The 17,816-nt window shown below is 31.9% G+C and overlaps 2 protein-coding genes across 3 annotated transcripts in view; one reads left to right on the plus strand and one right to left on the minus strand.

Moving 5' to 3' along the window:
* Positions 1–2,935: 2,935 nt before the first annotated feature.
* On the plus strand, positions 2,936–8,216 carry LOC131631190 (pumilio homolog 24). Its single transcript, XM_058901974.1, has 17 exons — positions 2,936–3,234; positions 3,328–3,381; positions 3,531–3,592; positions 3,684–3,765; positions 3,867–3,990; positions 4,082–4,165; positions 4,448–4,562; positions 5,174–5,324; positions 5,458–5,571; positions 5,671–5,742; positions 6,115–6,165; positions 6,264–6,314; positions 6,592–6,699; positions 6,780–6,980; positions 7,228–7,302; positions 7,391–7,638; positions 7,747–8,216. The coding sequence occupies exons 1-17, from the start codon at positions 3,046–3,048 to the stop codon at positions 7,877–7,879; spliced, it is 1,914 nt and encodes a 637-aa protein (XP_058757957.1). The 5' UTR covers positions 2,936–3,045; the 3' UTR covers positions 7,880–8,216.
* A 23-nt stretch (positions 8,217–8,239) lies between these two features.
* The window catches only part of LOC131631199 (uncharacterized), a 34,073-nt gene continuing 24,496 nt past the window's right edge, over positions 8,240–17,816 (minus strand). Inside the window, exons 1-3 of one of the 2 annotated variants that reach the window (XM_058901983.1) lie at positions 9,226–9,640; positions 9,097–9,148; positions 8,253–8,998 (exon numbers count right to left, since the gene is read on the minus strand). In XM_058901983.1, the coding sequence (XP_058757966.1) occupies positions 8,376–8,998; positions 9,097–9,148; positions 9,226–9,363 (813 nt within the window). In that variant the 5' untranslated portion in view covers positions 9,364–9,640 and the 3' untranslated portion in view covers positions 8,253–8,375. Of the gene's footprint in view, positions 8,999–9,096; positions 9,149–9,225; positions 9,641–17,816 lie in introns of those variants that run through there. The other variant, XM_058901989.1, reaches the window with a different exon arrangement.

Genomic DNA, 17,816 nt, shown 5'->3' on the forward strand with positions numbered 1-17,816 from the left:
TATAAAACAAACAAAAAAAACGTTTTGGTTAATTATAAATAAGTAGTAGAACTGAAATAATATATTAAATATAATTTGAATAAAAATTCTTTAACTATTGAATTAAAAAAAATTTTTACTTACGTTTTGGTTTTTTAACTTACGTTTTGGTTTTTTAAAAATTCTCTTACTATTGAAGTAATATATTAAATATAATTATGGTTTTTTAAATAATATTATAAACTTAAATTAATTTTTATATATCATTAATCTAAATATATAAAGAACAGTATATTTATAATTTATTTGTTAACAGTAAATATAAAGATTATTATTATATGAATATTACTTATATGAATATGAATAAAGATTATTATTATATGAAGAATATATAAAGAACATATATTTATAATTTATTTGTTAACAGTAAAATATTTTTAAATTACAAAGAACATTATTTATAATTTATGTGTTTAAATGAATATATGTTATTTATAATATAAGTACTTCATTTTAATATATATATAACCATTCAAAATAATAAGTTTTTTTAATAAAAATTACAACTGATATATGTTAATTAAGAATTTTTTTAATTAAAATAATTTTTAAGTAATTTTATAATTATAATTGATTTCTGTGTAAAAAATATTTAGATTAGTGCATTGGCTGCAACATTAGCATTGGCTGCAACATTGAAAACATGGCTGCAACATTAAAACAGTGTAAGTTAATTGGCTTAGTGGTACCACTACATGGCTGCAACGATGAAGACATGGGTTCAATACCCACCGATTGCAAGTTTTTGGGAAAAAAATAATTTATTAAATGTTACAAACTAGAAATTTCCAGAAATAAAATAAATAAAAAATATAAAAAAAGCCACCTGGGACATTTTCAGAAATAAAATAAATAAAAAATATTTTTAAAAAGCCACGTAGGACACCGTCAATGCCACGTAGGACACAGTCAGCAAAATCGTGACAAGGGGGGTCTGCAAATGAAATCTGGGAGTTACGAGGGGGGAATCTCAAATTATTTTTTTAAGGGGGCGTAAATCAAAAAATGTTATTTATCCCTATAAAAAATTATATGGGGGGTACTCTTTTGATTCGCCCAAGGCACCTGAATTTAAAGGACCGACCCTGGAGATGACAAGCTAATAATCAATAAATATTTTTACCTCTTTTGCTCCCAAGTCTTCGGCCAGGCATAGTCCTGCGAGGAAAGCTTCGTACTCTGCCTGGTTATTCGAAGTTGGGAAAGATACGGTGATATAAACTTCAATCAAGACACCCTCATCGCTTTTAGAATGATGTCCGCTCTGCTTCCCGTCGAGCTGATGCTCCGTCTACGAATATGGTCCACTTATGGACTCCATTTGTCGGGGTGACAGGAATGGCCATTTCTGCCACGAAAAACTAAGACTAACTTTCTCTCACCTTTACATTATGCAATTTTAAATTAGTTTATAGTTTTATTCTCTTTATTATTATTTTTTTTTTGCATTTTCAAGTCTTGTAAAAGTCTCAGTTGGAACAAGTATTCATGTTTTATAGGTTATAATTTACTTATTTTTTTTATTTATTTTAATTGCTTATCTCTTATGTTTATACATCTGTTTATGCTTCCATATATAGACATGTTTGCTTCCATTTCCAATATGTGTGAGTAGTTCCCTTTAGGATTTAGGACATGAGGACTATTTAAATGACATACCTCTGGTAGGTTTCTTGATAAAACGTTAATAAAGAGAACTCATTGCTTGTATTAGTTTCTGTTTTTTCAACTCATACGTCTCTGTGGGTAAAGAGACATTCATAAATACCAGTCATATACTTAAAGAGTATGATTAACATCTAAATTTGAAAATCTAAACAAATACACGCATGGGGCTACGAAAGTGTCTCAAACTACTGTAAAAAATTTCTATTTTTAATAGTCGAGCTTAATGGATCCTAAACAAATAAACAACACTAACGAAATTAGGTAGTTCATTGGTTTATGACGAGATAATGCACTGACGTAAGTAAATATCATCATTATTTTCTATTCGTTTCTACAACGTAGATTTCTCGTAATTAACCTAAACTAAGAACCTTCGTGAGTAAGTCTTGGATATAATTCATAATTGTAAATTCCTTTTCATAAATTGTTTAAGAAATCAACCGAAAATCAACCTCCAATCGAAAATAATCATAATCTTAGCTAAACATTGAAATAATGGAATTTGGTACTTCAAACGTTCTTCATGGAATGATACATTTTATATTACTTCGATAGAGGCTAAGCGCTTACGACGTGGCAACTATTTTTTTTTGTCAAAAGTTGAAATAGAATTAGATTGACAAAGTTTAATACATCTAATCGGAGGAAAAAGAAAGACAAGAGGTTACAAAGACTTACATCGAGAATCATTTGGTGAGTATTATGAAGTTTGTGGATGAATTAATTCAATATAAACTTTTTTGTTTTAAAAAAAAGTCAAATACAAATTTAGAAAATACTTTTGACTTAATTAATTTATCAAATATTCTAATGATCGGAATTTTCTTACATATTTGTGTCCACATAACTAGTATTGAACTCATTTAAATGGATTTGGATCTTTCATGATCTTTTTCTCATGTTTCCATCATGCTCCAATCTCAACCATTGGTTCAAGTTTCTCTCTTTTATTTGTATTATTATTTTTATTTGGTGTGATATTTAATCATTAGATTAATAAAATGAGAGAAAATATGACCAAAAGAACATGAGAAAATTCAAATCTCATTCAAATAGGACCATATAATTTTACTTTAATAATACATTATCTTGTAAAAAAAAAAACTACTTTTCAAGTAAAAATATTACTACTATTTGATATTTCTTTAAGAGCACAAAAATTATTAGCAAATTTTATTAAAAATAAAACAAAATTATTAGCAATTAATTATTTGGGGGAAAAACCGAAGGAATTTGCAAAACCCTAGTAGTAATACTAAACCTTTCGTAGTTGTGACTTTGCGAGTGTTACCTCCTTCTCCTCCAAACCCAATCGTAACCTCAGACCCTCACTCATCAATGGCGGCGAAGAATGACAAAGTTGCAGACGCCAAAAAGAGAAAGCGAACCAACACTGAACCTCACAAATCCCCTTCCAAACCAAAGGTCACCAAGTTCGTTCCCTCAAAAAAGCTCAAACCACACTCCGATGATAAAGAGAAGAAGACAATCCCCCTTACCGGCCGAGAACGTCGAATCAATGCTAAGGTTACTTTCTCTTGCCGATTTTCACAATTTCACAATCTCGTAATTACTTGTTCTGAATCGATTAACTTGGATTGTGATTTTTTGTTGTTTCAGGAACTTGCGGATTCTAGAAAGAAGAAGAGAAGACGCCATTTTACTCTTGAACAAGTTAGTGTTGTCGTTTTTGTATCATTATTTGTTCAATTTGTTGTTATTTTTATTATTTAGTTGAATTGAAGCCTTTACTATATTGTAAATTAATTGAAAATCTGGTTAATTAAATACCTAATTGTAATTGTAATTGTAATTGTAATTAGGATCTTGCTCGTCTATGGGAAAAGATGAGGCGTCACGAGATTGCGAAAGCAGATAGATCTAAGTATGTACTTTTAATTTACTCTGCAGAAAAGATATGAATGAATTTTTAACTTTTAATTATTAATTTACTATGTACTTTAATTTAATGGTAGGTTGGTGACAGAAGCTTTAACGAAAATGAAGGGGAAGATTCATGAGATTGCAGGGTCTCATATTACTTCTCGTGTTCTTCAGGTATACTTTTTGAGATTTTATTTTCCGGTTTTGTATCCTTGTAGTGTATGTATGTATTGCAGTTTTAATCTTTGGTTTTTGTTGTGTGTTTGAATTGAAAGACTTGTGTCAAACATTGTTCACAAGCTGAAAGAGATGAAGTATTTGAAGAGCTACGTCCTCATTTTCTAACTCTAGCATACAATGCATATGCAGTTCACTTAGTAAAGAAGATGCTTGACAATGGTAATGGTCTGCGTGAAATGCGTATTTGTATATAATATCGTGTGTGTGTCAGTGACTCATATTCTTCTAATTGGATATCCTTCATTTTCAGCCTCAAAGAAACAGCTGGCAGGCTTTATCTCTACACTTCGTGGTCATGTTGCTCCTCTTCTTCGCCACATGGTTGGATCAGTTGGTATGTAACATAGGTTTGAGCAATATTTGGAAGTTGCTCATGGTTTGCTGCAGTTGTTTTTGAGTTTTTCAATGGCTTACCAGATCAAAGTTTTTCACTTGTTTTGGACCTTTATAAGGAAGAGAGCGAGGGGATTCAAAATCTGTTTTTTGCTTTCTTTCCGCATTTCTCCTGTTTTTCATGCAGCAACAATACTAATTGTCATTGCCAATAATTCAAACATTTCAGTATTTAGCTGACATAACGTCCTTTAATTAAGTTGTGCACCTACGTGTTATGCAGTTGTTGAGCATGCATATGAATTAGCAAGTACTGCACAAAAGCAAGAGCTGGTTTTGGAATTATATTCCACAGAGCTTCAGTTGTTTAAGGACTTAGTCACGGCGAAGGAGACCAGGTAAAGATTCTGCTGTTAGGAATTACATTAAAACATTTGGGACATTGTTGCATGTCTATATCTCTTCTAGGCGCTGCATTTTATACACGATATAAAGGTCACCGCTGGAATTTAGAGTTGATTGTTGTTCAGGTGGAGAGTGTGCTAATGTGTGTAATATAAAGGATATACTCAACCTCCCCAAACTTACATAAGGAGAGTTGAAACACCTGTTCCAACTTTATTTTATTTCATTTCATTGAGACCTGCATACAAGGCAGAAGCAAGCTTTGCAAGTTATCCAATAACTAGATGGTTCTTATTCCGTCTATATATAAATACTTTATACACAGAGAACACTGAAGAATATACCTTCATACTATGGGTTTAAACAGTCTATACTTAAAATTAAGAATAGTTAAAATTACGTAGAAAACATAACAAGTTGAATTATATAATTTTATGTATAAAGCAGTCTCCTAATTTTGTGAGCAATAATTGCTCCTCTTCCCCAACTTGTCTCACTTAATCTCTTAATTTTACTTGTCGTGATTGAATGGAATTCATCATAATACTTTATTTTATTTTCCTCTTTCTGGAGTATTTTTACTTAGCTTTTAATTGCATGTCAGATTACTAGATGTAATGTCCAAGTTGGGTCTACAAAAAGGCGCAGTTTCACGTCATATGTCTTCAGTGATTCAGCCAATTTTAGAGAAAGGGATAGTTGACCACTCTATCTTACACAGAGTCTTGCTGGAATACTTTACCATCGCTGATAAGGTATCTCCCTCTTCCACCTACAACTCAGATCCTCTTTCCCCTTCCCCCCAACAACCTGTGAGGGTTCTCGTTACTTCTTAGTACTTTGATTATGGCAATAGCTTTTTGTTATCTAAATTGAGTTTTTTTAAAGTCCTCTGTCACAGATATAATCCAACAGTTGTCAAGTCCACTCCTTGTCCGAATGATTGGTACCAAGGATGGAGCCAAAATTGGAGTACTTTGTCTGAAATATGGGAGTGCCAAGGTTTCTATAGTAATTAATATTTTTAATCGGAATGTGTTACGTACCCCTGATTATTGAATCTGACTTAATTCATCCTTCTACTTCACATTCCCTTTTTAGGAAAGAAAGAAGATCATCAAAGGATTGAAAGGGCATGTTGGAAAAACTGCCTTTCATCAATATGGGTGTATGGTTAGTGCTTTGATTCTAGCTATATTTTGTTGATCAGCTTATCTATGTTTAGTTATTCTTTTCATTATTGGTATCAAAGTCTAATTCTTGCATAATGCGCATACATAATGGTAAAAAGTTCGGTTTTGGGGAACTAGGTCAAATTTGGCACACTCAAAAGACTTAATAAATTTGAAAATAGTTATGTTTACAAAACACTAAGGCTTACATGCCCTTGCCTAACATATTTATAGTCTATTGATTCAGTTTATAAAATAATCAAAGAACTCCCATGAGTTGTGAAAGGGAATCATATTGCCTTTAAATTCCAATTCCTCACAACTTACCTTTCATTCAGAACTAAATTTGAATATTGTTCCCTTAAATTCTTAGGTACTGGTTTCCATCTTTTCAGTTGTTGACGACACAAAACTGATAACAAAGGTGCGCTTGATTTTGATAATATATCTATTGAATAGTAATTGTTGCTCTATAATGAAACTTTTGTTTCATATTAAGCTTTTAAAATATTCTCATTACAGGTTATCATTCGCGAGCTTCAATCAGTTCTGAAGGAGCTTGTTTTGGATAAGGTTACTTCTTTATACTTCTCATATGATATTTACAAACATTATAAAAGAGAAGCCAAAATAAACTGTAGTTTTTGTAATAGTAATAAGAATATTCTTGAAACCTTTTATATGCAGCTGAACAATTAGCATTTTTTCAGTAGTTTTTAAGTTATCCTGCCCTAGCTTCTTCAATCCCATCAATAAACCATGCATAAAGGCTATTTATTTTATGTTCTTATGAATTATGATGTGGTTTATGTTGTTTTTATGCATATAATTCTATCTTATGGGTTTTCAGAATGGAAGACGTCCTTTACTCCAACTACTGCATCCCAATTGTTCACGCTATTTCAGTCCTGATGAACTCACTTCTATGAATTCATCTATACCTTCTCTGTCTCTCAAGGTTTCTTTTGTTCCCATCTTTTCCGTCTTTTTGTACTTAGGCAACTTATTAATCGCGCCATTCATTTTGAATGCTGCCAGGATCAGTCAGAACCAAGCTCTCAGACAGAAACTTCCAAGGTTTCAATTGATGACAATGATTCCAAGGAAGACATAGAAGTGAAAGTGCCCGAAGTTAATGAAGATAAAACTTCTGAGGATGATACCGACCTCGCTGAGAGTGGAAAGAAAGATCCATTTGTCAGAAGGCAAGAGCTATTGATCAACAGTGGACTTGGAGAGGTGGGTCTGCTTTAGCTTTTCTTCTAATAATATAATTATCCTTCCATGTTTTTACTTGTGTTTTATACTGTGATATATTTCTCTGTATATATTTATATATTTTTTATGGCAAAGGTTGTTTACGTAACCTTTCTTTGGTCACTTAATTATATTGATTTTGATCAGTTACAAACCTGAGGCCAGGCTAATAACTTCTGATTTGTGAAGTTGTACTTAAAATAATGTTTGATTGTAATTTTCTATACAGAGTCTTCTTGATGTCTGCATTGAGAATGTAGGAGAACTGATACAGTCAAATTTTGGCAAAGAGGTCATATACGAGGTAATAAAGACTAGTTTGATATTAAAATTTCTCGAACTCATTTTGTTACCAAGCATTGCCTTTTTGATAAAATCAATGGTACATGCAGGTTGCAACAGGGGGTTTTGGAGGCATACTGCATCCAACTTTGGATGATAAGATTAATTCTCTCCACAAAGCAATAACATCTCTTGCAGCAGTGCCTAAGTCAGAAGATTCACAAGAGGAGCATGTCTTTGAAAATTTCTTTTCAAGTAGGACCATCAGAAAACTAATTTTGGATTGCCCTGAATTTGCTTCCGTCTTATGGGAGGAAGCCTTAAAAGGGAAGACTGAGTTATGGGCCCATGGTCACAGGTAGGTCTCATTTGCTCGTATATTACTATCCTATCCTCTAATGTATGGAATCAGTGTGCATAAGACCAATTTCTCATGTTTATCTTTTTCTTGGCATTGTGATTGCAGCTGTAAGATTATCTCTGCATATTTGGAATCATCAGACTCAAAGGTACAGAAGCTTGCAAAAAAAGAGTTGCAGCCTTTGATTGATAATGGAATTCTCAAGAACCCAAAGTCTAAAGAACAGGCAACCCAATAATTTTCGTTTATGCTCCACAGAGAAAGAAAGAAACTAAAGTTCAAAAGGAGTGAATTAGTAGCAAATCACAAGCCTTATCATCTCTGGAGGCTGTAATGGGTTTATTTGAGAAAACTTGTTAAAAGGCATTAAACTAATGTTATCAAGAAAGCTGCTTTCATTGTAATTTTGACAAACCTAAAAAAACTTATCACATTTACATCACCTTAAGTAGTGATCAAATTTTGTCCATTTTAAATTCTAGCAGTTTCACATTTACTGTAGCATAAGGAATACTAAACCACCTATTGTACTCTTTACCATTGTTGCAAATTATATTATTTAGCCTTTTTATTTATTTTTTCGTGCAACAGCCCATGTTTAAATTAATCAATACTGCTTCTACCCTTAGAGATTTAAACAATTAAACGTATCACGACAAATGAATTGAAAGGTAATTAATGTTTTAAAGAAGCGATAGAATGAAATCATACTGCTTTAATTAAATGGTAAAAAGCTAATATCTTGATGGTACAAAAGCAAATTGATTTGTAAACATACTCCTACTTTTGACCTCAAAAACAGGCGAGCTAAGCTGCGGTCCTCTCTTTTCATTGTGCAGCATACTATTTGTCTGCAAATACCAAAATGTGGAAGAATTCTTGTTAGCATGGCCTCTCCTATGAGGATAATCTTGGTAAGGGTAATCTGAAGGATTAAAAATAGGGGTTTCTTTCTCAAATCTATGCCGTGCCTGTGACTTGCTTCTATCTAGATAACTATCTGGATTGTAGAGTGGAGATTCTGTCCTTGACATTGAATTTACTCTCAAACAATTCTCAATCACATCAGCCTCCTCCTTAAATCTCTCTCTAATATCCTTAATGTTTCTCCAAAATTTTAAAGATCTTGACCCTGTGAAAATATTCCATGCCTTGAACCCCGAATCTCCGAAATTGCCAGAAACATTGTCTGTTGTATATGGAATTCTATTGCATTCAACACAGAAATGCTTGTACCTTGCAAAATCAAAAGCTTCTCTCTTTGCTGCATTAGTTAGACACGCATTTGCCTCAGAAACAAGCTTGAAGGCAATTTCAGCTTTTGGATGTTTGTTCTTATCTGGGTGAAGCTGCAAAGCTACATACAAAAACCAAATAAGATTTTCTCTCTCTCATTGTTCATGTGTTAAAGAGAGAATGCAGATTCTACATAATATTAAAGTCAGTTAAACCTACCGAGTTTACGGTATCTCTTGCGAATGACATTCACCCCTGCATTTTCTTCCACCTATGAGAACCCAATATTAAGATATATGTATCAATGAGAAAGAAAGAACACAAAAAGAAAGTTTTGAAAGAACTTACTCCAAGAATGCAATACCAGTCAATGAAAGTTGTTTTGGTTGGGTTAGAAAGAATGGTATGAACACATGTTGCAGAACGTGTGGAAATGGAACAAATATCTAACACCAACCTGGCTTTGGAATCTGATTCTTGTCCCATTTGAGAGTTTGATAAGATTACAAGAATTTGAAAGTGAATGACAAAAAAAATGTGAATACGGAATAGAAATAGTGAATGTGGTTTTGTTTTTGTTGTATAAGAAACAAAAGGGGTTTAACGGTTAAGAAAAAAGAACAACCTTTGCGGAGGAATTTTTTTGATACTGAATCAGTTGTTGGTAGGAACAGACAAACAAGGTTTTTAGAGAGAGATATCCGGAGAGGTTAACGTTAATCTCTCCACATGGCACTGTTTTGACAAGGATTGTGTCACAACTAATTTCAATATTTTTTTAAGGAAAGACAATTATAAAGTTCATTTAATTTGTTATTAAGTCATTTTCCGGTTTTTGTGGCAATTTTTTCAACAATTCTCTTTCAAAATCTATTTCTAGTATTACTTTGTTTTATGATGGAATTTTGGAAAATTTGAAATTAGAAACCCATGTCGTAATTATGATAAGGAAATGAATACCCTCCGTTTTAAGGTACATAAATGATGAAATCATTTATAATTAGAGGCCCATAACTCATACTAATGTAAGTGAATAATGACGATTAATGGTTGAAAATATATTGGGCATTTGTGTTATTGTGGTAGGTAGATTGCAATATTATACTATCTTTAAATTCAAAGGGAAATAACCCGTGAACATGAGACAAGAGCGTTGGAAAAATGATCAAATGGGCCCCTAATTTTTTATGTATCCCTATGTGATCACCTACTAATGGTATATTTGGTAATAATATATAATCATGACCATTTAATATATAATTGAACATTGTTAGGTTTAAGTCTGATTTGCAAAAACAACATAAATGTTTCGATACTCATAGTTAATTGGTGTGATTGATGTTGAATTTGATAGTAAGAATCACGATTCGATCCCATAACTGTCTAAAAAGAGGTTGAAACCACTTGATATAAAAATCGACTCCGAATCAGATTAGATGCTCCAGTGAACCAAATACTGGTGATTAAAACAAAAAAATATAAATGTTTCAATCAATCTCAAGTTTGCATACTGACATTATGAGGTATAGTACGGTTTATGCATAAAATCTTAACAGTTTAATCCTTTAAAAAACGCATAAGATTTTTTGAAAATGCATATATTCAATACATAAAAAATAAAATAATTGACTTTTATAATTTTTTTTATTTAGTATCTTTAAAGAGTGTCTTGGATAGGGGTGTAAGCGGATTAAAAAAGTTCAATTAAACCGACAATCCAAACCGATTGTTATTAGTTTGATTTTAAAACTGAACCAAACCAATAAAAATCGATGTGGTTTTGTTCAATTCTCAGTTTTAGTTTTTTTTTTTTTTTTGGATGAAGGGCAAAAGCCCCAACAAAGAAAAAAAAAACTAAACCGGAACCAACCGGGAATAGGCAAACCCGGTTAGATCTAACTCGAAGCAGTCCTTTATGAACGAAGGACAATCCTGAAATAATCTGAAAGTTGGCGTTTGTTGAATACCATGTTTAGCTAAAAGGTCAGCACACTGGTTTATCTCGCTGAAAACATGATTGAGGGATATCTCCACATCAGCACAAAGAAACTTCCTAATCTTGCAAAAAAGATTACCACTTGCTGGAGCATTTCTGACTCTATTTATGTCTTTGATAATTTGTTTGGCATCTGATTCCATGATGATTTTCTTGAACCCCATGTTAATTCCAACTTTAAGACCTTCATAGATAGCCCAGTTTTAGTTTTTAAGAACCGCCAAGCTGATGAACCGAACTAATGCAAATAATGACGCTCTAAATATTATATTCCATCCATCATTAAGCTCAAGTTTTTTTCCGGTCCAATCATTATCCATTTTTGCTTAAACTTCATTCCTTTAAGAAAAACACGCATCTAGAACCAAATTCTAAAACATGAAAAATAGAAATCATAAGTCACAAAAAACATGTTTTCACTGAACTGCTGCTCTTGTTGCCCACAACCATTATTCCTCTCACTACCGTTATTCTGATATGCTATGGTCGTCTTCTTCGTGTTCAAGTTTTCTTCATTAATTATCATATATTTTTTTTACCTTTTTTGTTTCTTCTTCTTCAACAAAATTCTTTCTAGTCTTGTTACAAAATAGTTTGGATGCATGTTTCAGGTGTGAAACATGTTAATTGATGTGTGTTTTGCTCTGTTCTAATTGTCAAGTTTTGAAATCCCTTTCCAACATTCTGATGCCAAGTGTTAACTTTTGTATTTGATAGTGAACTTATTTCATGATGCAATGAAAATCATGTTATGTTTCGTATGGATTAAGAGCAACTTATAATTTGTATGGAAATCATGTTATAAAATATATTATTTTAAAAAATAATAGCATAAAATACACCAAAAAACACGATAATGAAGAATAAACTGATGAATATAATGTTTTAAAATAAAAATATTGTAAACCGATCAATCAAACCAAACCAAATCAGTTAGTTTGGTTTGGTTCCACCAAATCAAACCGATGGAAATATCATCGGTTCAGACAGTTAAATCAATCCTCTAGTGCTAAGGGAATCGAAAACTTAAGGATTTCTATCGAACGAGACTCACAAGAATTTTGAGGAATGTATGAGACTGTTAGTATAGCAAGATTAACCCACTAGTGTGGAACAAGTATTACAAGTAATTCCATGCAGTGAGGGAGAAAAGATAGTTTTGTCCCACAGATGCCACAAGGCTCAAAAGCGAGGCGGTGTACTAGTGTTTCAGCTCATAAGTTCAATAGAGAATGTTGAATGAACGAGATTACTTTAAGGAGTATGTTCGGAATGGTACCTTCCAAATAGTTGAATACTCGAGAGGTATTGAAATTTAGCAACTGACTGTCTATTCCAAGCAAAACATGTATGCACCGGTTGAGAGAAGGAAGGTAGACTAAATCTTGCCAGCCTTACATTGGAGATTATATTTAGGGTATCACGAAAAAGATTTAATGCTAATAAAAATTTGCTACACCAATGATATGATATCTAGAGGACAATTGGATGTGATTCATGTAAAGGAGTATACAACAAATGATTGTTCATATACAAAGATTTCGAGAGTATCGAGTGAAGTAGAGAGAGCTATACTTTGGTACTAAGAAGGCATGCGAATAATGGTATCTTCGTCACAAGTTTGTATGCTTGATTATATTGCGTTGAGGTAGTTGTGAAGTATCACACTTTTTTTCGAGTAGATGAGTTTTGAGTCCTGAAAATCTAAGTATGTGGAATTCAACCGAGGGCGAGCCAAGTTTGGGAACAAAACTAAGTGTGGACCGTGAAATCGACTACATCACGTGAAATAGTAAGTAGTTGAAAAAAGTTGTCAGTTGTGAGTCATTCAGATAGGTAACCTCCGTGTGATGAAGCATATAATGGATGTTAAGTTCAGAAGTGAATCCAATTCGGTAAGTGCGTAGGAATATCAAGATTCATCTTGAGTGTGTTTTATTTGGTTGGCAAGAGTAGGAGTGGATTATTGAAATTCCTGTTGTATTGTATGATCATAGAGCATGAGGTTCACACATTATCTGAACTAAGTAAATCCGGAATCCCATTTTGTGCGCCATCAAAGATGTGTAAGTTGAGAAAAGAGTTGCAAGTTAATGCAAGCCAACTTTATAGTTTTAAAATTGAATTTCTAAAGGGTAATGTGTAATAGATCACCTATAGAGATGCCAAGGAAGTTAGACGCTTGGGGAACCAACCGGTATGACTTACATTTAGTGTGGGTAAGCCTTGAGCGTATCACTCTTATGACTAATGAGATGCATAAGGAGTGAAGTTGGAAGAGGCTTACCGGGGTGGCGATCTCGAAGAGATCGATTCAGTATCTTGCGAACATGTTGATAAGGTATAAGTGGATAGTCATGGTATGACATCTGAACAGTTCACTTTGATATATGGCCTTAGAGTTAGAGCCCCGTGAGAGAAGTGTTAGATGTATACAATGCTACCATACCTTATCGGCAGGTTTCGTGAGTTATCTTTCCAGGCGAGAGTAGGAATGATATATTCCTAAAGTTAAGCATGTAACTTGGATTGTATACGTGTAAGACCAGAGGCTAGAATCTCCATGAGATGGAGCGAGATGATCGAAATGCAAAATTATGATCAGGAAGTGCAATGTCATCTCAAGATGTGTAACAAAATGGTGTGACTCTGTGAGTAGTGTTAGAAACTCATATTTGCATACCTGATGGGTTAAAGTCCTTGGGAAGTTTTGTCTCGTTGGTGACTCGATGTTCCTTAATGGTAATATTTTGTGAGTTGGTTAAATCCTATGTCAGCAGAATCCATGAGTAGGTCAGAACCCTATAAATGACTTAGAATGAAATATGGCAATAAAAACCGATTATTTTCAGACTACATGGATTAAACGGAACCGACATAGGATAATTTTGAATGTTTCACACTCTTATGGCCACGGTCGTGTGACTCCTGTATATCTATCTTCAACAGATGTTGGTCCTATTCTCATCAACCTTTGTGTTTCGGCGAGAAAGTTATTCTACCGGTGGATGTCAGTAAGGTTCTAGTACTGTTTTGGGTAGTAGGCACTCTAGAGGATATATGTGATTTTTCTATGGAAGATTATAAGCTAAATAGTAGTACTTAGGAATCCCAAGTGTTCCATGCTGTTTGAGTCAGAATACTGCAGTGGTGAGTGATGGATGGAAGAGCTTAATATAGTTTCATAGAGGATCAGAGATATGATTGTTCATAGGAATAAATGTCAGAAACTTCTGTACAAAATGAGTGATATCTTATTGGAGTCGTGTGGAGGAAGTGATGCCTCAAGTGTGTGCATGCTTAGTACGCAGGATCAGGCCAAGTGAAGTAAATAATAATATCAGTAGTCAGATTGTAAGGTCGCATGATTTGTTAAAGAATTTATAAGAGAAGAGTCATTAGTACCGCTGGTAAGTAAGGGATCAGTGGTTAACGCCACAGAGTTTAGAGAGTACTGTTGACTATCCAATCAAAATAAGGTGCAGTGATTATGGAATTTGGTTAACTCAGTGCAAGAAATATTAAGTCGTGGATTTTGGGTAAACCGTGATTAAACAGACTAGAATGGTGTGTTAGAAGAGGGAAGTTGTAGGAAAGGTTAGAAGTTAATCAGTGATTGGAAATACGAGTATGAATAAATCAAGAAGTTTTGAGAAGTCACGAAAGAATGAAGATTTACAGTAAGGAGAAGTTGGAAGATCGAGTATGTCAGAGAATTAGACTCAAACAAAGTTAGGTATTGACCTAAGTCAGTGACACAAGAAGTGTTTCCTTTCTTTAATTGAAAGAAGTTGGGGGACAAATTTCAATTTAAGGAGGGGGGGGGGGGGGGGGGGGGGGGGGGGGGGGGGGGGGTGAGGGTATGTAACATTCCATATCCTCTTAAATACTCTAATTGTTGTCAGTTGAGACAAATTGAACTCCTATGTGCTCTTTTTGTTGTAAGTTGAGACAACTTGTGCTTCTATGTACTCTATTTGTTGTCAATTGGGACAAATAGAGTAATCAATAAAATCAATTGAGCTTAATTTTACTCAATTCAATTGACCTTTATTAATAAGTAAAATAAAGAATATTTTGATAACATTATTGAATGGTCAATTGGTCAGTAGAAGACATCTCTCTCTCTAAGATATACAATTTAATATATATATATATATATATATATATATATATATATATATATATATATATATATATATATATATATATATATATATATATATATATATATATATATATATATATATATATATATATATATATATATATATATATATATATATTATTTGTTAGTGAAAAAAGAGAAAGAAGAAAATGATAGAAATAAGAAGAAACTCAAGGAAGAAGAAGAAAAGCTCATGGGATCATCATCATAATCATTAACTTCACCTCCCGTCTTCATCATCTTCATCTCATCAAGGTGGATTCTTAGTTTAGTTCTAGCTTTGGAGAAGAATTTTATGAAATTGGATTTTAGATTTTTTTTTAATGATTTTTTTGCTTTGAGGTGATTCTTAGTTTAGTTCTTGCCTTGGAGAAAATTTTTATGAAATTGAATTTTAGATTTTTTTTAACGATTTCTTGCTTTGATTGTGAGATTGGTTTTTAAAACATGCTTCTTGCTATGTAAAATGTTGTGTTGTTTATTGTATTCATGATTTTTTTCATAAACTTTGTTTTGTATGTGATTCATCACACTTTAAATATGTCGTTGCATTGTAAGTCATGTTCTAATAGTGAGAGTGCTAATATAGAGTGTGTTGTTATACTGTGTGATGTCCTTTTTTTGCTTGAGTGCACAAGTTGTAGTTGTATATTATATATATCATGTAAATGTATGCTTTGGGTCATTGTCTCTACTTGTTTAGCAATCTATACTAATAGTTATAATTGATTTTGTTCGTGTTGTGCATAATAATAAAAAGCAATGAATGCGTATGTGCTTATATTGCAAGTGACATACATTCACAGGTAGTAATATGTATATGTAATGTAGAATTATAATTGTATTATGTGATAATGTGTTTATAACTTATGTAATAATACAATTTGTTTACATCGTGATCATATCATATCCTTATATTATTCACATGAAGTTTTGATAATGCAGCCATGTACACCCACGATTTATTGAGTTATGTGAGTTTAAATTACATAGTTCTATAAAATGCGAATATCTCTTAGATACTTCACTCATGCTCTATTGTATAAGTGTACAAAAATGTTCCAAATTGAGGAGTTTATGTTAGAGAATTAGATATAGAACCTTACAGAGCCGAGTGAACCTTAAGATAGGGAAAACACTGATATTATTATCTCACCCTACTATTATTATTGTTTTTCAGGTGATTCTTTGCATGTTGAAGACAAGGAAAAGCTTGCTTGATGATGTTTCGAAGACTTTTGTTATCACGATCTTCCGTTGTGGATTATGAACATATCTCGATGTTGTACATATATCTTAGTTTTTGATTTGACACCTTTGAATATCATGTGCCATATTGTATATTATTCTTTTGGACATGTGTATATATTGATGCCGATAGACAATTATGTTGTATCAGTACCAATTAACATTGTGCATAATATATTTTCTAGATATATATTATATGGTGTGTTAGAGACTTGGATAACCAAGATAAGCATAACTAATTTCAACATAATTACTACCTTGGATGTAATGCTTAACAATGTAGTTTAAAACATTTTTTATTCCGTTTTTCATTTTTTATTAGACATGAAAAAAAACACTTTTGACACAAAAATATTTAAAAAGTGTTTCTTTGACATGCTAGTATTTTATGAAACTTAAATATCTATTTCTCTTCATCATGAGAACAAACAAAATAAATATAATATAATGTAGTTAAGTCATAATTTCATAAAATAACCTATGTTATTTAGATGAAATAACTCATTTGTTTTTTAGATCCAAATGCTTCTGTACTTCTCCAAAGTGTTCATTCCATTAGTGCAATTCATCCTAATGGATGAGTCAAGTTTGACACCAACACAAACCTGCATATAAGAAAATCAATTAATTAATTAAATTTTCATATTAACAACTTCAACTCATAAAATAAGAAATTTTTTTTACCCACCTCCTAACCTTCTTACTCACCTCTGGCGAATTTACCAAAATACCCCTTATTTCGGAAATACATTTCCGAAAACGTATTTTTATTGGAAAAAAAAGGTGTTTTCGGAAATGCACTTCCGAAAACACGAAAAAAAGGTGTTTTCGGAGATGCATTTCCGAAAACACCCCCTTTTTTGAGTTTTCGGAGATGCATTTCCGAAAACAGAGAGCGGGTGTGTTCGGAGATGCATATCCGAAATATTCCAAGACCAAATTGGTCTTGGAATGTTTCGATATACACTTCCAAAAAGTTCAATAATTATTAAAAAATTAAAATTAAGGTGAATCAATACAATTAATAGGTATAAAATGAAAGTGAATCAATAAAATGAAGGTGAATCAATAGAATCAAAATTTCCTAAACAATTTTAAAGTTAAAAATTATTTTACTAACTTATATAAATCAAAAACATTTTAATTTCATAAGTAAATTTTGAATGGTATAGAATTAAATATAAAATTTATTTATTAAATAAAATTAAGACAAAATCTTTTTAAACTAAATAAAAAATTATAACTCATTTTTAATTATGAATCAGAATAGAAATATATAAATATATAATAATTATCCATTTTGTAAGTGAAATATATAAATATATAATATATAAATATTTAATAATTATTATATAAATATATAAATATATAATAATTAATATAAATTAAAACACTCATTTTTTTTAATTTTTATAATTATTATATAAATATATAAATATATTTACAACTAATATATAATAATTATTATATAAATATATAAATATATAAATATATAATAATTTTTATACATATATAAAAATTATTATA

Source organism: Vicia villosa, linkage group LG1 (genome assembly GCF_029867415.1).
Source record: "Vicia villosa cultivar HV-30 ecotype Madison, WI linkage group LG1, Vvil1.0, whole genome shotgun sequence".
Lineage (NCBI taxonomy): Eukaryota > Viridiplantae > Streptophyta > Magnoliopsida > Fabales > Fabaceae > Vicia > Vicia villosa.